A 24546-nucleotide genomic window follows, 5' to 3' on the forward strand; every position below is an offset into this window, starting at 1 on the left:
TTGCCTTATCTCTCATGAGATAAGGAGAGGCCTGTTTCCCTATGGTGTTGATGCCCCAGGTTGTCTCTTTGTCCTTTACAGCTCCTTCCCATCTCAGGGTCTGTGTAGCCTTCTGCCATTCCACTGAAGACTTCAGGCCTCTCTCTTCCCCAGTGCTCCTGCAGGCCAATTCTGTGACAATTCAGACATTTTCTGGGTCAGCCTTTGCTTGTGCCACCTCTTCCCAGGATGAGTGGAGTAGCACCTGTGCACGTTGCTGTCCTGTTTGCATTGACTCCATATCTGACTGCTAGTAGTTTTGTTGTGCCATATTGCTAGTTTCTGTGATGAGGGGCCCAAGCCACCATTCTTAAAAGGTAGGATATTCTGTCAGCTTTTGGGAGAAGGTACAACTGTCCCGCTGTCTGTGAAAACCGAAAGCAGCAGTTGTGCTTGTGACAATGACGGTTTTCTGAAACCCTGCAACCCTAAAACTGTGGAGATTCAGCTTTTGGATGAAACCTTTCAAATAGTTCTATAAAACCATCTGCAGATTCATAGCAGCTGGAAACCCTGTGTGGAGAGAAGCAGAGCAGGCTCCAGTGAGCACCCAGTGAAAACAGGCTGTAATCGAGTCAGTTCATGCTTTGTGGTTCTGTTCTTTCAGGCTACAGGGCATTGGCTGTGGTGAACAAGTACTTCTTACTAAACCAGTGAATTAGCTTTAATTTGCCGCCCAAAATTCTGGGCACCCCAATTATCTCTTGATGTAACTAATTAATTTCATATTAGGTTAAATTTCCTTGACTGTTACTGTACTTCTCGCATTGTATCAGCAGTTATAGGCCCAGCTAACTGTGGGCTCTGCAGTGTTAGATATGAGGAGATGGATGACCAGTGTCCCAGAAAGCTGCTGCTCAAATTGGAAATGACAGGGCGAGGATGGGAGGCAGGGACACTCCTTTCTGTCTATCAGACTGGGGCCTCGGAGGTAGGAAGTGCCCTTAAATCTGGCATAGCTGGTAGCTCAGTTTATATCCCCTCCATGGCTCTGTGTGCTGTGAAGCTTGTGTGCTTCTGCTGAGCTCAGCTTCACCATCTTGTCTCTCAGTGTGGCTCCTCAGACTGTCCTGTGCCCTTCCCGGTGCTTCATATATTTAGGTACCCATACATGCTAACCAAACCACAGCTTCTGTTTTCTCCTGGGGAGAAAGGCTCCAGAGCTGGTTTTCAGAAGTGTTTGGGTGACTGACACTTTGCTGAGCATCTTTACAGGTCTGGGCTGTAGGAGAGGATGTCCATGTCCATCTCCCTTAACACTACAATAATCCATCTGTGTACACCAAGAATAAACTGTCTTTCCCAATGTATCATACGAAAACGCATAGCCTTTGAAGGAGAGGGAAAGGCATATCTGAGTAAAAGTAAAAAAAAATAATTATTCACAGTTGAAGTGGCCTGAACTCAGCTGTCTTCTGACACTTGAGGAAATGTGAGTGAGAATTGTATCTTGTATTTTCTTTCAAATTTTATCAAGGATGAGCACAACATTTTGACAGAAAACAAAGTACAGGAAGTTCAACCTGGCTGCTGTCAGGAAGTACTGGAAACCCAGCCTGAGCCCAGATTTCCAAATCGAAGGTGCTTACCTGCAATGGAAGAGCTTCTGGAGGGCTACCTAGTGAGTAATAATAAAAAAAAATAATACGCAGAATGACATGGTAGTTATTATTGCTGCATTTAAGCTAGGGAAAACTGATAGATTAGTCATATTCTATGATAACTATCTTACTGCGCCCATGTTTACAGAATCATTATTAATATCAGGCTCTATCATATGCTTAAGATTCTGGGTGAAGATCCTATGAATTGTTTGCTTTTTGAGTCAGCTTGTTTGATGGGGAGATTTATTCTGTAAGAAGGAAGTGAAATGTCCATTGTAGAGCTAAGACATATAGTGGATAAATACTGCGTTTTCTTTACGAAGGGAAAATTGAAGCATCTGGTCACGAAATACATCCTATTAGCAAACTGGAACTAACTGCCTTTTCCAGCTATGTCATCACTTACAGCCATGGTCCTTCAATCCTGTGCTGTGTCTGAAGGGCAGAGCTTGTCACCCTCAGTCCTTTTTGAAATAGGATTGTCTGAAGTTCCATGTCTTCTAGGAAGATGGAAGACACTGACATCATTGGAGATGTCTCTGTAAGCGTGACTGTGTCTGCCTTGGCTAGATGTTAGCCTGCATTTTGGCTTCATCAGTGTAATTACAATTTGTGTTACATCAGTGTCTAAAAGATCTATCTGGAATCAAGGTTTCCATATTTTAGGCACTGAAGAGAGAAATACTGGAGATTTTTCAGACACTTGAGTAAATTAGGGTAAAACTAGTTGTACTGATTTTTGAGCATTTCTTTGAAAGGTAGCTTTGTAAAGAACATAACTAAAGACCAGAACCTCTGTTTTTCAGACAGCCCCAGGCCCAATACAAAACAATCATTCTCTCCTCCCTCAGATCCCTAAAGACTCCAAGGGATTATGTTTCTGGGGAACGTTTTGGCTTCTCCTGCTGTGTACCACAAATCTCCTTAACCTAATGTTGTTGCCAAGTCTGACCTGAGAGGAGACAGTGAGGACTGGGCTTATTGGAGTCTAAAAACTATGATAGTTTCTAAAAGATGAATATATGTCTAGATCTATATAGAAAATAAATGGTACTGTATATAAGATACAAAAATACATACTTTCCTGTTAATTGAACTATAGTTATTCTTCCCGTTTGTGGAGGAACCTTTTAGAAAAGAAGTAATGGGCTGCAGTTTATTTTCACAGCCACAAATGCACTTTTATTTTCAGTGAAGAACTTGATACATCTACCCGCCATGTTTCTCTTTGAGACTGCAGCCTGCACTACGTGCTTTTGCAACAGCTTTGTAGAACATTTAGGGGAGCTTCTCACCTGGGCTGCCAATTCCCCTTAGCTAAGGCATTGCCTTGGAGGCAACTCCTGCTGATTTACCCTCAGCTGTGGATTCAGCCCTCACAACCTGTCACTTACGCAGTTTGCCTTCCTTTTCCCGCAGGTAGCACGTATGTTAATTTGCGATGAGCGGACACATGTTGGGAGGAGGCTGCACGGACACGATGGTGGCAGACAGGCCTCGTCCACCCGACCGCTTGCTCTCCTCAGCCCCGTGGGGTGCCAATTCATGCTAGCTGCAAACCCCACAAAAAGGCAGTCCTGCCTGACCCCCCCTTAATCATCCTTTTACAGGTGTAGCTCAGGAGGGCAAGCACCTCTTTTTGCACGGGTTCTTTTGGGGCGTGGAGATGGCGGATGGTTGGTGGCTGCTTCTGAGCATTCCTGCTCCTCCAACGGTGTGTGAATAAACAGCTTTCAGCGGGTATTATTAACAGGGTTAACGAACCCCTTCCTCAGCTGGGGCGGTGCTTCCCTCCGCCCCCGCCCGCCGCGGAGGGCGATTAGGGGCGGCTCTCGCCCCCTCCATAAAGCGGCGGCGCTGCCCGTCCCGTCCGGTGCCGTCCCGGCCATGCATCCCGCTCCCCGCCGCGAGGGCTCGCTGGAGGCCGCCGGTCAGGTGAGGGGGTGCGGGATGGGGATGGGCTGCGGCTCACCTGCCCGGGAGCAGCGCGGCGAGGGCGTGAAACGGGGGGCGAAACCTGGCTTGCGGGTAAAACGCCGCCTCACTGTTGCCGTTCTCGGGAGCGGCGGTGCTGGGGGAAAAGGCGAGCTTTCTGGCCCCCGTTGCCTGGAGAGCCCTGTGATGCTCCTCTGGCGTCGGTGGGAGTGCTCGGCGCCGCTGGGATTGGGATGGGACTGATTTGTGCAGCTGCTTCTGGATGGCCATGGGGGGAAGAAATTCAAATGCGAGCAGATGAAATTCAGGTAGGACAAAAGTAACTTCTGGTGCATCATTGCTTCAAGATAGGGGGTGTGATATAGCCCAGAATAATCCGCTACTGGATTATTTCATGTTATAGTGGGCATATGCTTAGTACATCAGAGAAGATGAGATAAAATCAGCACTTACGTGTTGGCCACAGTTATTGATATTGAACAGTTTAAAATGTCAGTAAAATTTCTTATAAAAGCGCTGACTGTAATGGAGTAAAGTTTCACAAGAGGCTGTTTTGCCACATCCCTCAGAACTTCGGAAGCCAAATAAACTGTTCAGCACAGCTTTCAGTTTGGTGCCCGAGAAGTAAATTGAAGGAAGACCTTTGGTGTGTCTGAAAAATTTCCCTGTAATGGGACATCCAGTCGTGGTCACTCTTAAGATCAAGTCTTCATCCTTCCCCACTAAGAAGTGTGTCAAAAGGACAGCGAGAAAGTAGGCAGCTACTGGGGGAGGAGGATATTAAAAGCCTGCTGTGACTTTTTTATTGAGTACAATTAATGGCAATCTATATCAAATACATTTTTTAAAAATAAGACTTTCTTGGTCTTCAATTTTTGGCTCTAAAACATAATTCCCTTTAGACAAGTACATTTGGATAATATTAAATCTTGGCTATCCATTAATATAGAGAATTAAAGCACAAAATATACACCTTCAAATATCTGTCTTACAGAGAATATTCTTTGGGGAGGGGGAGAAAGGGAAGGTAACTGCTATGGGCTCCAAAAGGAGCCATCTTTAACCAGAACACACCTAGATATCTATCTAAATAAGGGCTTCAGAAGTACCCCTGGGTTTGTGTATTTTCATTAAGACTTGAGTCAGGCTGATGGGAAATCAGTTAATGATTTGCATCATTAATAATAAGCATCAGAGCAATATTAATTCCCCCCCCCAAGCTCAGATATGTTACCATGCAAAGGAAAAGTGTCAGAGTTGATTAGAGCAGAGCTACTGATACAGAATAAAATGAAGGTGAAGAGGCAGCTGTTGGACGAGAGGCATTATTTTTGCGTTACCATTTTTCTCTTGTTGTTTTGCACCAAAATGGTTGCCGCATTAATGCAGAGCTGTTTTTAGTCTGTTTTTAAATTGAAAGACAAAGATGAATGTTGATTTAGGGCTAAAAGTGTAAGTGGTGTGTGTTTGGCATTGTAGGCATCTGAATTTTTCTTCTGCAACTTTTTTCAAATTCGTAAGTTAGAGGTAATTTTTAAAGTTAACGTAAGAACATGCTGCGTTTTGTTGTATTTTCTTTGTTGGTCTCTGAAACATATTACTTTACAAATGTTGTCCCCTGATCCTAAATACAATGGAAGTTGAAATAGCAATATAGGAACAAGAACATTAGTCTTCGATGTATGTGGTTTGTCCTAGCTGTGCACCTTATAATGTTGCACGTAACTATGCCGAATCTCATAAGCTGATCCTAAGTCAGTGATCTTGAATGTGGAATCAAGCCAACATGCTGCGTATAAGCCACGTATATAAAACTGCCCAACAGTCTTTGCCTTCAAAGACCGCCATCTAACTCTATTTGTTATGGACGCTTCTTTGCATGCAGCTTCTTCTATGGCAGCATCCTCTGAGTACGATTTGGCTCACACTTGAGAAAACAAACAACAACCTATATGTAGTTGTTAGGGTTATTAGTTTTTTCTTCTCTGCTTAAAGGCCCCTGCTCAGTGCCTGTTCCTGGCTCTTGTGATCTTGATCTGGTGCTTGCTAAAACAAGCTGTGAAACCTCCAGGCTGCTCAGCAGAGCCTGGATTGGGCCCTCTCACCTGCTTTCAGCAGAGAATTTAACGTCTGGACTCAAGTTGACAGAGATCAGTGGCTTTGCTGGATCAGGAACAGTATGATGGACTGATGCTGTCATCCAGGCTCATCATATAGTGCCAACTTGTTGGAGATGGGGACCAAGTGAGAAATCCAGTGATTATATTTCCATGAGCATCAGTGGACTTGGAGCAAGACCCCTTCCGCTGGATACCACTTCTGCACCTTGAACAGCTCACAGCTAGTAACCTGCTTGAAACCTTTCGCAGCGCAGCGTCAAATACCAGCCTTGTTGTAAACCACTCAATTTAAAAGGAACTAATTTAATTATTTTGTTAGGCAGATTATTGTCTTAATCTGAAAGATAAATGGGAATGTTTTGATAAAATACAGGTAAAATCAGTTTTTTGTTTTCTTTAAACCTACCTGTTATAGATAGAAATACTTAGCTCTACAGCATTATCCGTTTTAAAGAGGTTAAAGTTAGACTGTAGAAGGGAATGCAGAACTGCTGCATTTTGATTGCATTTTTATTTTTGCTCTTTCATTTTGTGATGAGTTGTCCCCAGATAGTCATATCTTTAACAACTCTGTCAAATGAAAAATAATTCCAACAAAGGCGCTTTATTGCTATTTGTTCTTCTCTTCTTTCTCACTGGTTCCTTCTGAAACCTCACCTTTTTTGTTTCTTTTTGCAAGGTTTGAAGACATATGGGAGACAACCTCTGCTTCGAAGCCTTGAGTTTTTTCTTTGCTTTGTATTTTCTGCATTCTTAATTGTTTCTATATTATCTCTATTTATGGCCTGGCTACATGTGGTTAAGAATATAATCTGCAATATCCACTGATTTCAACACAGTCAGGAGTGTGATCGCTAGTAATGTACAAAACCACTTGCTCCTGAAAATTTTTGGTTCGTTGTCTGAAAATTTTCAATGTGTGATTTGGGTGATTGTGATAGTGGTTTGGTATGTGAATTAGGGGACCCAACAGATGGAATAGCTTTGTTGTGGTTGATCAGAGTGGGACTGTCTCTATAGTTGACAGATCCTGGTCAGCACAACATTTTAACTCCTTAGGTTTTTGTCTCGGTTTTCGGTAAAAGCAGTGCTTTACAGTTATGTAGTGAGAGAAAGGCAATGATATCTTTATTTAGTTCTGATCTACTAAAGCCTGACTCATCTTTTCCTGCTTATATCCAGCAGGTTTTGGATTATTCCCTTTACGAATATTTGTCAGATTTGCTAACAAGTATTTTGTTCAACTTATTTATGCTGACATCTTGTAGCTCATTTTCCCCCCCCAAAAACACTAATGCTAATTATAAACTATACTTTGAAAACATTTTCTGCCGAGTCATCCTAAAGAGTGACTAAAGATGTCTGTAAAATCATTCAACAGAAAAAAGAAATATCAGTATTTCATCTTCAGATCTCACAGATTCTGTGTGTGCCTAACTTTACGCCTGTTATTGTGTAACAATTTAATTAGCACCTTTCCTTTTGTTCTTGATCAGTCAAAGCACAATTGTAACCCAAGACAAACTGAAATGTGAAACCTTATACTTTTTGCACTACTAGCCATTAAAACAATATTTTTGTTTGTTTGCATTTAGTTAAATAAGTCAAATTACATGATGATTGAAGATAATAAAGAGAATGAAGACCATGCATCAGAAAGAGGAAGAACAGCCATCATTTTTTCCTTGAAGAATGAAGTCGGAGGACTTGTGAAAGCATTAAAACTCTTTCAGGTATGTAATAATCGCATATATATCACACATATATGATATATCACAGCATAGTTTTGAAACGTGTTAGATTTATTTACATCCATTTACTAAGGATGTCATTCCTAACCTGGATCCTACTTTGCACCCAGAATTACCCATAAAGGCAAATTTATGCCTCAGAAATTAGATGCTGGCTGGCTAAAAATCTTCACAAAATGTATCATCTGCACGTACTAAGGATTGAGAGAATTTTTTCTTTTCCCCTCATGAAGAGAGTTTGCCACTTATTGTTTCTACTGCATATAAACGGTGGGTCTGAAGCTCCTGCTGATGGCAGGTAGACACTTGGGGTGCTGACCTACACTGGGTCAAGTCCAGCGCCCTTGTCACCCTGCCTAGCCAGACTGTGGACGACAGAGTAACTGCAACTGCACAACTGTACTTGTTCGCTCTGTCATCTGGCCCCGCATGTCTTAGCCTGGGGTTTCCTCTGTGTTCTTGATATAAAACATATGATTAAATAATTTTTTCAAATAAAAGTGAAACTCATGCCTTGAAAATGACTGTGTTTAAATCTGTTGCTTACTTGTGAGATAATTATATGGAGGCTTGATTGACATTTTGGTGAATTTCCCCAGGCCCAGTTGCTAATCAGCTTCCTCTGGGAGGGGTGAAAGAAAAAGGTCTATGAATTTCAACTACCGGACTGTGTCCTTCTGTGCTTCCTAAATGTAAATTAAATTGAAAGAACATTGGTTCTCTTTCATTTTCTTCTGAATAGGAAGCTTTTAAAAATAAAACTATTTTCCCCTACTCCAATAAGCAAACTGCTATTAAGAGATCCAATTAACTAAAATAGCTTTGCAAAGGTGATGAATATTCATTTGAAAAATAGATTTTAGTTTTTAGTCAATCTGTTTGAAAACATTACTTCTTACAAAACAGGAGAAGCATGTAAATCTGGTACATATAGAGTCACGGAAGTCCAAGAGACGAAATTCTGAGTTTGAGATCTTTGTGGACTGTGACAGTAACAGGGAACAACTGAATGAGATCTTCCAGCTCCTGAAATCCCACGTCAACATTGTCTCTGTGAACCCGACAGAGCATTTCAATATCCAGGAAGATGGTAAGTACAAGAGACACTTATGATGAAAATGAACTTCTCAATGTGTTGGTTTGAAATCTTTCTATGGTGTCCATATCTGCATTTGCATAGTGTTTTCAATCAGTAGCTGCCAGGTTTATGCTTCTGTGTTGTGAACGAGTGTAGTTTGCTTGATATGAGCTGGGCTGTGTTGGCTGGTGTCAGCTAGGAATACAGGCTGTTTCAGGCCGGGGTAAATTGTGTGTCCGTTGGCCGTGCTCCCATCCATTCTCAGCACAGCACAACTGGCATGAGTGGGAGTCTTTGCACCCATGCAGGCTGGCATGCAAGTGAAGTCTGAATGCAGGGCTTGGCTAGGGACTGTACAGCAGGATGACAGAGGTATAATACTGACAGAACCTGGTTCAGTTCAGACGCTGGTGAGGGCAAGAGGTGGATTCTGCAATTTCCTCATGTAACTCTTGATTTAATCTTTTTTTTTTTTACCACTTTTCATTGTAACTGGTTACTTATATTAGCGTGAAAGAGGTGCCTTTTAACTTTAGGATGCTACACATCCTGTTTACCGTTGCTTCTAGTTAAAGAGATGCCTAAAGTTCAGGGCAGTGGGAAGTTGGTCCCATGTATTTCTCAGCCACTGTTCTTGGCATAGGCTCATAGGTAGGGGAAGGTGTGAGCTGGTGTCTCTTGGACAAAAATGGCTTTCTTTAGTCCTAAGTAAGGGGAGTTTCAATCTAAACACTGCCCCTACCTTTTTTAAGAAAACTGAAGGACATTGGGGCAGAAAAACAGTGTATTAACCACTCTGCGAAGAGCTTGGTTGTAACCAATCTTGGGGAAAAAAAAAGTAGCAAAACTGTAATGATGCATCTCTCCAAGGCTGCAGGGCTGAAATTGCTTTCTTCCCTCTTCTTCCCCACAAATAGCTCAGCAAAGCTGGATGCTTCTGAGGTACATAACCACAGAGCAATGTTTATTTCCCATGGTCACTAAAGCAGGATGGGAGGACTCAGACCTGTTCCTGCTTTGCCCAGGGATCACTGGCAGATCAATCCTCTGTTCCTTTGCATGCTTTGTACCCTAGAAGATTCACAGCATTACGCACAAGGAGGCCTTGTCTCAGTGGGAGCCTCTAGATACTACTCTAACATTAACAGTAATAACAGTTAAGGGCCACAGAAAACTGATATTAACCATTTCCTCCCCTGGACACTTTGGAGCTGGCTGTGCTCTGTAGGCAGACTGTGGCAGTGACAGAGGAGGAAGTGTGAGCTGTAGGCTGGTGCCAGATAGGCAGTGGACTCCCTTGTCTTATTCATAACCCTTTTAATTTATAGATTTCGCTTGTAACCACCATAGCCATACTTGAAAGTAGCGTTTCCTCCCTCAGCATGCTTGGCGTTTTTAATAACTTTGTGGATTCCATGTGTTCCCTAGACATGGAGAATGTTCCCTGGTTTCCGAAGAAGATCTCAGATTTGGATAAGTGTGCAAACAGAGTGCTGATGTATGGGTCTGATTTGGATGCTGACCATCCAGTAAGTATCTCTTTCCTCCTGTGCTCAGTCCTTAGTGAAAATCTACTTTGAGGAGCTTACTTTAAAAAAATTGCAGCTTTTCCTCCTCCTTCTCCTTCCCCTCAACGGCGCCTCTGTGTGTCCCAGCACCTTCTCTTGGGAGTTTCATGTCTTTTTCCTAGTTCAGGCAAGGCCACCGTTGTATTTAGCTCCCATGCCTTTCTGCAAGGCGTACAGGTGTGAGGACTGCAGGTTTGGGCACTGAGCGGTTGCATGGAAACTGAAAAAAAGAAAAAAAAAAAAAAGGGAAAAAAGGCTGTTGTGAGGCAGACTTGGTTTCTCCTCTTTCTTTCTTCCTTACTCTAAATGGAGCAAACAAATTGGTGCTTGGGGGACTGCAAATGGACAATTTGTCCTGTAATTTAGAGTAATTAAGCAAGTAACAAAGTTTTGTATAAAAACTGATATGACTGAAATGAATCCTTGTCTATTGAATATATAGTTGCATGTATAAAACCACTGATCCTTACTTTGAATTGGAATATTGGCTTAATTCACAGCTATTAAACATTTCAGATTATAGCTATGAGGTTCCTGCCCTGTTGTCATTCTCACACAGCATGCTTTTATATTTCCCAGCTGAAGGAATTTCAAGTGTCTTGTTTTAAATGAATTTATTTACTACAGTTTGGAAACTCGTTCAACTCTGTTTTCCCTTTCCCCTTCCCTCTTCCCCCAGGGTTTCAAAGACAACGTCTATCGCAAGAGGCGAAAGTATTTTGCAGACCTGGCTATGAACTACAAACAGTAAGTTTGACTTCTTCCAGAATAAGACTTCTGGGTGCTTTGAAATTGTAGCAGAGTGGACTGGCAGGAGCTTATGTTGCCTGGGCTCAGATCTTGATGAGGCGCGCTTGGCTCAGGAAGCAGAGCTGGAGGGGTAAAACAAAGGGAGAGGTAAGTCAAGATTAAAAGATGTAGGCCACCTTATAGCTCCCCAGGCCTCTGATTGGTTTGAGGATCAGCCTGTGGTTGCTTGGCCATTATGGCACCTGTGGTAGGGCTGACCCTCAGATGGGCAGTGATGCAGGAAGCCCGTGCTGCCAATGTGGTGCATTTGGTCTGCAGTCCCTCTGTGCTTCTCTGGAAATGGGCACAACAAAGGAAGCGGGTGGACAATGCATGTTGCACAGCTGCCTGTGTCAGGACGTACTGACTTGACTAGGGCTGGTTGGTCTCCTTTGTGAAGGAGAGAGAAGGGAGGCAAAACTTAATATTATAGCCCATTGACCACTGAGTGTAAACTCTCTGGGCAAATGTTAATACTTGAGTTTTCTTTCCTGGTTCAAACTAGTGCATGTGATGTGTAGATAAGAAGTTTTCTGTGAAAAGAAACTTGAAGAGCTTCTGTCTTTAGAGATGCTGCTTGGGGGAGGGAGCTCTTAAAGCAGTAAGAGTTTAATAGCTGTAAATTCTTTCTAAACATGATTTTCATGTTGCTGTTGCCCGCTTGAATTTAGATGCCAAGTTGCTCAGTTGGAAATTACCTAGAAATGGTGGGTACCTAGAGCAATATTGCACTGTGTACTAATGCAACTGGTTACCACAGCACAGAGCTGGTTACTGTTAATGTGTTGTTAACAGGGATTCCCTTGGGAAAGCATCTGCCATGCTGGCTTACCTGGCTGGCAGTGGAAGCTCAGTGGAACACTCCCATTGCTTTCAGCGGGCTTTAGGTCACATCCTTGCTATAATCCACTTTAATCAAGATCCTGAGGGCTACATAGGAGAGATGGACTACAAGTAATATGTTCAGACAGATGCTTGTCTCCTCTGCATAGAAGCACAATTTTTACCTAATGCGTGTATTTAGCTGCTTCCACACATTGTGTTACTAAATTTGGGAATTCTCGTTTTCTAAAACAAAACAAAAAGGTAATGGAAAGTAATTGCAGACAGGGAAGCCCTACAGGGAAAAGGATGTGTTCTCAGCTCCTGAAGCTGTAAAGGTTTTGCAGGTATTTAAAAATGTTACTCTCAGCATTAAACTCTTAAACTGTTTACAGGACCAAAGTTTCAGGCTCCAGTAAGGTCAATGCAAAGACTCTTGTTCATTCATTTAGGTGGAAAAGAGAGCAAGCCCTTTGACTAAAGGCTCTCCAGGGCATAGACCAGACCTCACTGTGTATTTGACAGTGCCTAATGCAATGGGGTCTTAACCCTGACCAGGTGTCACAGCCATATAACTGTTAAATAATAATAGTAAGTAAAAGAGTCATCCGTTATTAGCCATTTACTGAGGAATGTCTTTTCTTCCTCTTCCCCTTGTAGTGGTGACCCAATTCCCAAGATTGAATTTACTGAGGAGGAGATCAAGACTTGGGGGACTGTGTACCGAGAGCTTAACAAGCTTTACCCAACTCATGCCTGCAGAGAGTACCTTAAAAACTTACCCTTGCTCACCAAATACTGTGGGTACAGGGAAGACAATATCCCCCAGCTGGAAGATGTGTCCCGCTTCCTGAAAGGTAACGTACTAATTTTCTTACACAAAAAGGAACTAAGGTCCATTGCAAATCACACTGCTCTTATAGGGGCACAAAAAATCTGCCCTTGGTCTGTTTTGCTTGTATTCATTCTGGTCCTTTAAGAAGCCTTTTGGCCATCAGTGTTTTAATGTATTGTGTCTTGAATATATGCAAACAGTGACATTTGAGGGGCCAATGTTACCTCTAAAGAGACTATTAGGATTGGCTAAAGAGATACCTAGCTGTATTGTATTGGCTCTAGGCATGAAATTGTAGGAAATTCACCTATACAGAGGTAGGGACGTTTTTACTAAATGTTGGTCATTCTCAAGCTTATGTCTAATTTGTCTAATCATGCCTCATTTTCCCAGGTGCTCCTGAGCCAAAGTAGTGCTGTGGCTTTTATCCCAGTTGTAGCAGGAAAGGTGACGACATTGTACAATTGTACACTAATGTACCATTTCTCCATTCCTTTTCAGAGCGCACAGGTTTCACGATTCGACCTGTTGCTGGATACCTATCACCCAGAGACTTCTTGGCAGGATTAGCATTCAGAGTTTTTCACTGCACTCAATACGTTAGACACAGCTCGGACCCACTCTATACACCAGAGCCGTGAGTCATTTAATCTTGGGGTAGAATTTGAGAGAGTTTTGAATCTTTCTGCCCAGAGCCAAGCTACTTAAAAGCTGTTTAAGAACACCAGCAAGAAAACTTAAAAAAAGGTGCTGGAGACTCAGCCTTCACGGTGAATGTAAGGAAGTTTTAGCATGCTCAAGTGCCATCTTCATAAGTACAGGATTTTCAAAAGTACCGCATGTTATTGGAGAACTCTTACTGATGTCATTGTGCGCAGAGTTAGTTTAATATTCAATTACCTCATAAATGTGCAGCTCAGATATTAATTTTGAAAATGTGAGGTTTTATACTTACTTAGAGCTGGTATGACCTGCTCAATTGCTTTCATTTAAACATGATTGACATTTTTCAGTCTTTTGGATATTAAGAGTTTAACACAAGACATTGTATCTGTTCAGTGGTGCTGCTTTTTCACTCTACTACAAAGGTGGATCATGAGATTTGTGTGGTGTGTGTGTGTGTTGTTTTTTTTTTTTTCTTTTTTTTCCAGTGATACCTGCCATGAGCTTCTAGGCCATGTTCCTCTTTTGGCTGAACCCAGTTTTGCTCAGTTCTCCCAGGAAATTGGTCTTGCATCACTTGGGGCATCAGATGAGGCTGTCCAAAAACTGGCAACAGTGAGTGTATCAGTGCCTGGTGATCCCACTGAAAGCTTTGTGCTTTGCTACGCTGATCCTACTCCATCGAATAAATTCAGAGTTTCATATCAATGTTAGCCACACCAGCTGCTAGACCCACGTGTTTCACTGGTTCTTGGCTTTTAGAGCATATAAAAATTTTCCATGCTAGGAAAAAAAATGCATTTTAGGGTTGATATGATTGGTATTTTTCTTCACTTGGCTGTCAAGTAAGGGTGCAACTTCTGGTGGTAGGTCACTTCTTCTAGATTGAAATTCTATGGTCTGTTTCTTCCAAACAAAATCTTTTCACTTCTGGAAACATGATTAAATGATTTAAAAAGGAATCTATTTCTTTAATATATAGAATTAATTGAAATTACATGGTGTTTTCATTGAATGTGGTGAGCACAAGTATTAGACATTTTTCAGCCAAGAAATTAAAAATAATATAAACGAATCTTACTTCCTGGATATCAGTTTCTGGATGCTTTGACAAAAATATTTTAAGATGAAAATGAAATTTAGATGAAAAATAATTGATGCCAGTTATGAAAGAACTGGTTTGCTGATGTTTTTAAATCTTTTTGCCCCCCCCGGTGTAGCTAGTAGTAAAATTTCTGCTGTCTTCAGTGGGAGCAGAATTAAGCCATCTATGAAAATAGCATTCCTCCCCATATACCTGTGGAAATCCTGAAATTCAGCAAATGAAACATCTTTAATTTTACAGACCACTAAGCAAGTGAGGAACAAACTGTAGTGGGCTGATGATTTCACTCACTCACAGATATCCTCTCTGTTCAGTGTTTCTTCTAAGCCGAAGCTGTCATGTCACGACAATATTTCTCAAAACAGTTTTATGTCTCCATGTTCCTACTAACATTAACAGCTTCTAGCCTATTTGGGTGATCTATAATATCAGTCTTTCTAATGAGACACATGCAGTCCTGTAGTTCCTCACCCTTCCATTCTGCATTCCCTCCTCTTTAAATATCCGAGAAGGATAACCAAGTGGTGACTGTCTGATATTTGCAACTGTTTGACACTACCTGCAAATAAAAATGTCCCCACCTGGTTCACCACTGCATCTTTGCTGAAGGCTGAATTGTTTTACTCCCTTCTCTATTTCAGTGCTACTTCTTCACTGTAGAGTTTGGCTTGTGCAAGCAGGAGGGACAGCTACGAGTTTATGGGGCTGGCTTGCTCTCTTCGATTAGTGAGCTCAGGGTAAGAATATTTACTGTTTATTTACGTCTTTTCTTTGTTTTTATCTGGTTATTATTGTCACTGTTTTGCCCTGGTTTTTATTAAGTATAATTCTAAAAATCCTTCTTTTGAAAACTCCTGGATACCTACTAGACTTCAAGCAAATTCTCTGTGGCAATAATTGCTGGACAGTCTGCTTTTGGATATATGACGAGGAGCTCCCATGTCTTTGACAGGAAGATTACTGGTATTTCTTAACATTAGGTTCCAGGTAACTATTTTAGAATAAAGGTCTGCTGGTTTAACCAGATTCTGAAAATAGCACTCTTGTTTACACATGAGCCTCCTGTCGGAGGAATCCCTTTTTTGACCCAGATTGGCAGAATGTGACTGTTCAGAGTTATTCCATTTGTTAAGCTTTAACTACTGTTCATCTGCAGATGAAAATTTTAAGAAGCAATGCACTGAATATGGTATCACTTAACCTTTTTCTTTTTTATTCACTCTTCCTCATGTCATCTTCCTTGTGGATTGTTTGGGTGGTGATGTTCCTCTGACACATGATAACACGTTATGTTACCAGCACTCGCTCTCTGGCAATGCCAAAGTCAAGCCTTTTGATCCAAGGGTCACCTGCAAGCAAGAATGCCTCATTACAACCTTCCAGGAGGTTTATTTTGTTTCTGAAAGTTTTGAAGAAGCAAAGGAAAAGATGAGGTACAGATCTCTTCTGGTTTATAAAAGCAGGTTTGATTTCATGCATCTCAGTAGCAGCAGCAAACCTTTTTATTTCTATCACAGTTCTATAACCAGCTTTTATGGGGTTGGAAAGCCAAGATTAGTATTTGCTTGGTCTTCCACGTACTGGGGGGGAAGATGATGAACTATGTAACAATTACAACTATTTTTTAAGAAAGTAGGTAGCTTTAGAAAAGTGGTTATTGATACTGATTGCATACAGAGGATGCATTTGTGTTTTGTTTATAACTCCCTCTTATTATTTTTTACTTGAATAGAGAGTTTGCAAAAACCATCAAACGCCCATTTGGTGTGAAGTACAATCCATATACTCAAAGTGTGCAGATCCTGAAAGACACGAAGAGCATTGCCAGTGTGGTGAATGAGCTACGTCATGAGCTGGACATTGTCAGTGATGCCCTCAGCAAGATGGGCAAGCAGCTGGAAGTTTAACACCCCTGTCACCAGTGTGGTGCACTTGGCAACTCTTTTCCCTGCTGATTTCTTTCTAAGCATGTGATGTGTTGTATGCAGAAGTCTCTCCTTTACAAATGGAAGAATGAATGGCCCATAAGGATAATAATTTCATTTTGTTTCTCTGTGTAAAGTCCCTTGCAGAATGTATTCCTCTATCCCCCTTGGATTAAAAAAAAAGGCCTGGAGGGGCCTTTGAGAAGCTGGTGGGGGAGAAGAGACATTGCTAGACTGGAGCAAAAGTGTGGTCTGTGGATCAGGTTTGGGATCAGATGCTGCAGAAGCTGTCTTTTGAGGCAATAATGGAATAATTTGCCCCAAGGAAATGTCAGTTTCTGACTCTAGTAGTCTATGCTACTAATTTTATAGCATTGCAGACTTTATAGTGTAGAAGCTATAGTAATCAGTGCTTCTAAGTCTGTGCTACTACGTTTAAAACTTGAATGATTACAATGAAAGCATCAGGACACAAATAGCTGGAGCTGATAAAATTGAGGGGTCAAATCTTGCTTTCAGAAGGATCTTTCTTGCCCCCAGAGAATTTCAAATGTACTGTTTGTCATGCTTCTAGTACAAGGCAGATACAGAGCTGTTGCATGAAATCCTAATTCTGTTTATTTTAAGAGACTATTGGCTCAGAGAGTCAGGATTTTTGTTGCTGGCCCTGATATTGCACCTGAGTGAAGACCTTTCCTTAGAGAAGTACCATTTGCCTTTTTCATGATTTAATTTATTTAGAGAAAAAAAAATAGCAAGCCATCAGGTACTGACTTAGCACAAAGCCTACACCCATTTCCAAATCACAATTTAATATTCAAAATAGTTTCATTAGTTGTAAAATAACACCAAAGATTAAAATAACAGCCAAAGTTCATAGTCTAGCCTGGCTTTTTGTAAGATTAAGTATCCTATTGATCGCTTGGTCACTTTATTGACCTGCACAAGCTGCACAAAGGTACATTTTGTTTCTTCTTTACTAGGCCTGAATGCCTTCATTCCCTGCCAAGCAAATGTTAACTGAAAGTCCCAAGCATTTCATAGGAATTCTGTGGCTATGAATGCAACAAACTACCTTGTAGCATAAAATATATCTAGTTCCAAAGAGCACTTTACAAGTGGTGGGAAGGAGTGTCCTGGTGAATTGTTTCTATCACATAGTAGCAAACATCCCAGTTTTCAGGGCTCCATAGTTTCAAGCATCCTGCATAGCTGTACAAAGCGGTGCCAGCTACTGTTTCTGCTGACCCTGACAATGAAATGAATATATGTACAGGATATGATACATCTGAATGGAAGATCTGTGATGTGCAGGGTGTATTTAATAGCATGCTAAGCACTGATAGGTAGAGCTTACCGGAAATACAGAATCTACAGCTGTGAATGTTGCTGGAAACATGGACAGAAATCTTATACACTGGAGATGATAGTCCAGGGTTTTGAGACCTCGAAAGGACTTTCATGAACCTCTGTGCTTGAAAATCAGTTTGAATTACATATGCTTTCTGGTAGGCCACATCTGCTCCATAAGCAATTGCTGGCCCAATCTTTCCAAATATATTCACTGTTTAAATCAAGTCTAGATAATTTTTTCTGTGACTGTGAACCCATCATAACTATGTTTTTCTTTTTTTTAAATAACATCTAAGACACAGAAATATGGTCTGCAACATTTATGGCTTACATTATACCTTAAAGTAGATTTTAGGGCCCTTGTCTTTAAAGAAACCTTATATGTGAGTAGTAAGGGACGATCTATTTTGCCTGCTTCTGTGACAACAGTTAATATTCAGCTGCCTTTTTAAAAACATTGGCATTATTTGTGTATTTCAACAACATAAGATCTGTGTTACTTCAAATCTTTGTCTGAACTATGTACACATTTCAAGTAGGAAACTTTACTAAATTAGCCCTTAATTTAAAATACTTTGGAAAACCAGCAATTGTATCTTTATTTACACTTGTGTAGCAAAAAATAAACTGTTAACAGTAATGTAGAGAAGTTGCATTTCTATTGCATTAACAACCTGTATGTTTGGCTTCACATGTCCAAACCTGCTGGCTATGTAGAACAGTAATAATTTAAATATTTTAAACTATTGTGGGGACTTCTAAATGTCAATGAAATAAATGACTTGCTGGTAATTATTAGAAGCAAAACCAACTTTACTTCAGCACTGTAGCAATAACACACAACACTCCCTTCTGACTAAGGGTTTGTATGTTTTATACTATGGTGCAGATATTCCACACCTGTGATTCAATTCCCTTGGAAACTGTAAATATTTATTTGAGGAATGCCTTATTTTCCCCTCAGTTTTTTTGAAGTCTTAGTACTATTCCCCCCCCCGTTGAAGCGGTGGAGTGAGGGAGAGTTCCGCAGGCCCCGGCCCCGGCGGGTGCTCCCCCGCCGCAGGACCCGGCCCTCGGGCTTTGGGGAGTTTTTCGGGAAAGCGGCAGCCGGAGCTGGAGCCTGCCGGGTAACCGCGGCACTGGGGGCCGCGGGTGGGACCATCAGCACGGCAGCTGCTCGCCACCGCCGCCCCCCCGCCCCCCAAATCGCTCCGGAGGACTTTGAGGGGGATCAACAGGTGCCCCCAAGTCCTGACAGAAAATTCGCCGGGCGAAGCCGCACCGGCCGCCCACCCCACAGCCACCCCGCCCCCGGCCGGGCGGGGCCCCGCCGGAGCCCGCCGCCGCCGCTCCGCCTCTTCCTCCTGCGGCGCGGCGGGAAGGGCGGGGGGCTGCCGGCCCTATGGAGCCGGCGCTCTTCGCGTGGGTAAGCGGGCGCGCGGCGCGGCGCGGTGAGGGCGGGGAAGCTGGGGGCAGGGGGGCTCTGCCCGCTGCGCGGGGCCGGGGCCGGGTGCGCTGCCGCCGCCGGTCCTCCACTCGCTTCCCTGGGGAAGGGCGGCCCCAGGTGTCGTCCGTCCGTCCGTCCGTTTCCCCCCCGCCCCCCCCCCCCTCCGAAAAAGTCAAGAACGCTGTGGTGAGGCGCCCTCATCGCGTTAGATGGGTATCTCTTTTTCTCGTTAGCTCGTTTTGCTCTGTGGTAGTCCTGTTTGGTAATAACCAGTCAACCTTGGAAGGGTAAATGAAGATAGGTATGTTAGTGTTGGGACAGACGCTTGTGCGTGGCTTGCGGTTTTCTTTCTGCACCGCAGCTTGCCGCCTTTTGAAGACTTGAACGTTCACACAGAATCACAGGTTGGAAGGGTCCTCAGGGATCATCTAGGCCAACCTTTCTGGGAAGAGCAAGTTATAGGCTAAAAGGAGAGCTTACGACAAGCCTTCTAAAAGGAATTATGTCTGTTAAGTAGTAACACGTTCTAAAACTGTCTACCGGTAGTAGTGACTGAGACAACAATTTGATCTGCCTGTTGAGCTTGAATCCTGACCTCTCATCCGCCTGTTAACTATGGGCTGAGGAGAGCAGCCAGATGTTTTTGTCTGAAATGTTGCTGTTTCTGTAGGTACAAAATATTTATTGCTAACTGTGTCCTTTTAAGATACACCCGGTGCTGCATCGGGGATGGAAGGGTAAACAGAGAGCAGATGGGCAGGGGGAGCACAGGTGAGGCAGGGAAAGTCCCCCCTGGGGATCACCAGCTGGGTGGGTGCAATGTGGGTGTTGAGTGTTGCCGCTACTGCAGTGTGCGGGCTGGGAAAGTTACTGAATCCACCTTTGTGAATGAAGGTTGCCGTTCAAACTGTTGGACACTTAACAGAGATTACATTGGCTAAGAGATTTCCTGACACATTACCACATTATCATTAGCTGCTTTCTATAATAGGTTTAGTGGCTACAATTTTGTGCTTATAAATCTATAATAATTGGTATATTTTAATTTTGACCACTTTAAGCTAAAAGGCTTAGTTAATGAGGGATAAGCATTTCTGCTTTACTTGTTTAGGTTGCAGAACAAGGTAGCATGTTCATCTGATTTCGTTTTGGAGGTGGACTGCCAGAAAGCATTGATAGGAATAAGATCTTAGTAACGAGCAGATATTGTCAGCATTAAAATTAAACAGGTGGTAATCATCCTGATATAATCAGGCTTTCCTCCTTAGTAACTGTTAGCTTGCAGTTCAAGTCTTACCGGAATATATTCCAGTGTGTTTCTTAAAATGCTGGGGTTGCAAGGGCAGCCTTAATGACAGCAAATTTAGGAGGGTCCTGGTCAGTAATTCTGGGGGTCCTGTGTGACAGCAGTAAGCATGAAGATTGCCATTTTGGGGGATTTTTAGGAGCAAATACTGGCAGGTCAATCTGTGACATGTCCCCGATAAGCTTGTTAGCTCTTAAAAGAGATACACATCTGCTCCTAGTTAACTTTAAAAAAAAAAAGTGTTATTTTTCTCTGTGTATTTGAAGGGTGCAAACAGCTATGGACAGCTTGGTCTTGGTCATAAAGAGGATGTGCTGGTACCTCAGTCACTGAAAGATGTTTCCTGCAAATGTCAAGACGTTAAAAGCATTACTGGAGGAGGGGGACATTCTGCAGTTATCACTGGTAAAAACATTGCACTTGTAAGGAGTGTATGACTTCTAAACACTTTCTTTTCCCCCCCCATTTTCCTGTTGATTTGGTGCTGCCACCTATCCGTGGCTTCTGTTCCTGAACAAGTACCAGTTCTTAGTTGCAAAACAGGTTTCTCCCATGCCAATTAACTTAATATTTTTTGGAAATTGGGGAAATTTCTGTTTTGATTATCTTCTGTGGTTACTTTATGGCTATGTGAGGACTGTTTTATAACTGTTTCATACAACAGTTTTTCTTACAAAGCAGCCAATTTTTCTGTATAGAGGATGAAGGGGTGGGAGGTTATTAAATCTTGAGAAACTTTAAGGTAAGGAGCAGAAGATAACATCTGGTCTTTGAAAGGTTCTGCTGTATGCTGTAGCTAATTATGGGGAAGAAGGGATACAGATAGATGTGAGATGTGAACGGGATGAAAAACTTCATTGTGGATCTTAGTGAGAGGTGCCTGTCTTACCCTATGGATTGTCTCCCTTGACAAACCCAACTCTCCATAACTGTGCTTATTCAGAGGTGTTTCTGATGTATTAGAAATAACTGTTTCTTTTTGTTTTTGCTCGATTGCAGTGCTTAGAATGACACGTTATCACTGTCGTTATTTGTCACAGGATCTCATGGCATGTATGCTTGTCTTTTTAGTCTGAAGTAGAACATGGTTTTTGTTTTTTTTTTTTTTCTTCCAGGTGCGGGAGAACTCTTTGTTTGTGGCCATAACAAAGACGGGCAGTTGGGATTAAATCACACAGAGGATGTGCTGCATTTTACTTTGTGCACTGCCCTGTCTGGCTTCTGTGTAAAACAAGTTGCCTGTGGCTGGGATTTTACAATCATATTAGTAGGTAAATCTGTCTCTGTAAGAGCTGGAGAAATATGTTGATGTAAAGAATATGCTGAAAGTTCCGCATATCCACATGCTGTTGCTTGTGTGATGCACAGGCACTCAAGTTTTAAGCTACTTAAAAAGTAGTTTACCTTGCAAACTAAATGACTCCACGTTCTTTGCATCCCAGTGAACTTTGGACCTTTGCTGAATGTGATGTGTAAGACCAGAAGCCTATGGCCTGAGGGACTTTGGAATGGGACATGTTAGGTCCTTTTCTGAGCTATTTGGCTGAGATATTTTGCTTGTTAGAATGTTATAGTGCTTTGCTTTTGCTCACAGGTTTACTGATTGGGCTCTAATGCTTCATTTTGCAGGATCTGGGCTAGTTCTGTCCTGTGGGTCTAACTCTTTTGGACAATTAGGAGTTCCTCAAATATCAAGTCCATGCTTGATTCCACAAAAGATTGAGGTAAAGATTTAAAAGAAATTGTGCTTCAGAGCTCTGTACTTTATATTGCTTCCGGCAACTTGCAAAGGTCATCTGACCTCAGTGGGCTTTAGGCCAGACTCTTCAACTATTTTTTAATAGAGTTTGTCTGTTACAGTAAACTTACAAAGTAAAGGACCAAAGATAGTTGTTGACCCAGAAATGAGAAGCTAAGGCTGCCTTTCTTGTTGTATGAGGAATTTGTCCACTTCTAACAGAAAGCTCTTTCACTAGGGTTTATAACATTTAATAATGTGTTAAGATAACATCTGGAGAATGACTCTGATGCTCAGATGACGTGAAGTGATACTAAAGGTAGTGAAACTGCAAGTTTACTTCAGCTGAAGTTTTGCCTCAAGTTTGCCAGGTACTAGATATGTTTTGCTACATGAAGGGTATGTGTCTTCGCTGTACTTTGTTGGAGGTTTTTGCATAACAGCTCAAAGTAAAACAAAATGAGCCAACAGTAATCCACCCCTGGAAAAAAAAAAAAAAGAGCTGCATGATAGAGTTCAACAAAGTTAGCTATGCCAGTTCTTTTGATCTGTTGCTCTTGTGCTTGTGGAGCAGTTCTGTTTTTTAAGTATGTGTTGGTTTTTTTAAGTGTGTTTATAACTGTCAGAGTTTCTTCCTCTGAAATGAGGACTGTTTCTGAGGACTGAGTATTATTGGCTGTCAAAACCATTAGATAAATGTGAGAAAGCCAGAATGTGCAGCTGCTGGAAAACTAGACCTGAGAGAATAAACTTCAATTTTCACATTTTGAGATTAAAATGATTTTTACTTTTGCATGTAAAGGAACTGACAAGTACATTGACTCACTTCTGATCTGACCTTCAGTATTTGTGAAACAATACCAACTTCCAAGGAAATAGGATGGAAAGTTAGATAATTTCTCTGTTGTTGAGTATCTTCAATTGTAAATGCTAAATGGTGGACTTTCACAGCAGAGCTCATGCTGTTCCTGTAAGTCATGTGGAAGTCTCTGGTGATATTTGTAGGTGAGGCACTGCTGAGTGTGAGTAGGGAGCTTGGAATGTAGCCCCATATTAATTGCTGTAAAATGTTTTAAGTAGTAGGTACTAAGACTTCTGTAACATCAGAAAAGCTTTCCTGTTGTAGGCTATAAGCCTAACAGTTTAAGTAAATTTCTCACAGGATTTCTAATTAACCCCTAATTTACACTGTAGTTTCTTATTTGGAGAACACTAATGAAACTCTTTTCTATCCACATGACCTCTCATGTCTAATGAAAGTAATACCTTCAGAGGAGAAAGGATTCTCGGACAAGAAATTCAGCCTCATGGCTCATGGAAGATACTCCTTTGCTTTTTAAATGTAGGAAACGAAGGACAGCTGATCCCCTAGGTAACCCCTAGTGAATAGGAGTTAAGTCACCTGATGTTTCTGCATCCTTGACATTTCCCGGGAGCATCAATCCAGTAAGGTGCCTTGAAAATGGTAGTATTGACAGTGCTAATCTGAATCTATGTCCTCCCTGCCATGTGGACCATTCATTTAGCTGGAATATTTCCTCTTCTGGTTTGTATCCTGTTAAATGCTTGGGCTTGGTGCCATCTGTTTTGAATAGTGTCACATCTGTGACAAGATAATAAATTTGCAGAGTACTCAGAAGTGGAAAAGTGCCAGAATTGAAGTACCTTCTGTAAACTTAAGTCACTCATTTTATGCAGCTGTGAGTTGGTATAGTCTTCTTTCGCATGATTGTACTGGGCAGCCTTCAGTGGTGTAGCTGGTACTATCAACTGTATTGTCTGTGATCAGAGGGCTTGGTAAAACTGAACAGTTTGATGGAACTTATTACTGCTTGTCACTCGTATTTTTGGAGGTTTTGGTGTAATTCTTGAGGAACACTGAGTTAAAATTAAGTAATAAACATATCTGTATTGCCAAGAAGGTTCCTTTTTCCATGTGTGGATATTGACCGTGGCTTTTTATTTATTGCCATAAAGCTGTGCATCCAGTTGCTTTGCTTGATTTTTTTTTTTTGGAAGATGCTCCCACTAATTTTTGTTGGCCAAAATTTACTTCCTGTGTGATAAAAAGTGTTGATATGCATTGTGACATGCAGGTTGGAATTGTGAGAAGTATTTTCATAGCATTCCACTTCTGTGTTTGGCATATTTTTCTTTTAAAGGCACTAAATGCAAAAAGCAACTAAAATATATTTTTCTTTTACTTGAGTAGTCTCTCAAAGAGAAGGTGGTGGACGTTGCTGCAGGACTGAGACATGCCCTTGCTGCTACAGGTAAACATGTCATCATTCTTGTATCATTTCAGTAACAAATGAAATGAAATTTTAATGGCTTGGAGGGAGAGAGAGGGAAAAGATGAAGTTTATTTTAGCTTTTTTTTTTTACAGTTGAAGAACAACAAAGTACACAGGCTCCTTTATTTTGGTTTAATTTTACATGAACTTTGGTATGGGTTGCAGGCAGTGGTG

The 24546-nt window shown here is 41.8% G+C and overlaps 2 protein-coding genes across 2 annotated transcripts in view; both read left to right on the forward strand.

Annotated features, from left to right (window-relative positions):
• Nucleotides 1-3529: 3529 nt before the first annotated feature.
• TPH1 (tryptophan hydroxylase 1) lies at nt 3530-18278 on the forward strand. The gene is made up of 11 exons (XM_075094651.1): nt 3530-3578; nt 7294-7431; nt 8356-8539; nt 9956-10056; nt 10775-10842; nt 12367-12563; nt 13043-13178; nt 13693-13819; nt 14951-15046; nt 15609-15742; nt 16042-18278. The coding sequence occupies exons 1-11, from the start codon at nt 3531-3533 to the stop codon at nt 16214-16216; spliced, it is 1404 nt and encodes a 467-aa protein (XP_074950752.1). The 5' UTR covers nt 3530; the 3' UTR covers nt 16217-18278.
• Nucleotides 18279-18915: 637 nt separating this feature from the next.
• SERGEF (secretion regulating guanine nucleotide exchange factor) overlaps nt 18916-24546 on the forward strand; it is a 166065-nt gene continuing 160434 nt past the window's right edge. The window contains 5 exon segments of the mRNA XM_075094659.1: nt 18916-19013; nt 20607-20745; nt 21456-21611; nt 21970-22064; nt 24291-24351. Of these exon segments, the coding sequence (XP_074950760.1) occupies nt 18990-19013; nt 20607-20745; nt 21456-21611; nt 21970-22064; nt 24291-24351 (475 nt within the window). The 5' untranslated portion in view covers nt 18916-18989.

The sequence above is a fragment of the Phalacrocorax aristotelis genome, chromosome 5 (assembly GCF_949628215.1).
Source record: "Phalacrocorax aristotelis chromosome 5, bGulAri2.1, whole genome shotgun sequence".
In the NCBI taxonomy this organism is placed as follows: domain Eukaryota; kingdom Metazoa; phylum Chordata; class Aves; order Suliformes; family Phalacrocoracidae; genus Phalacrocorax; species Phalacrocorax aristotelis.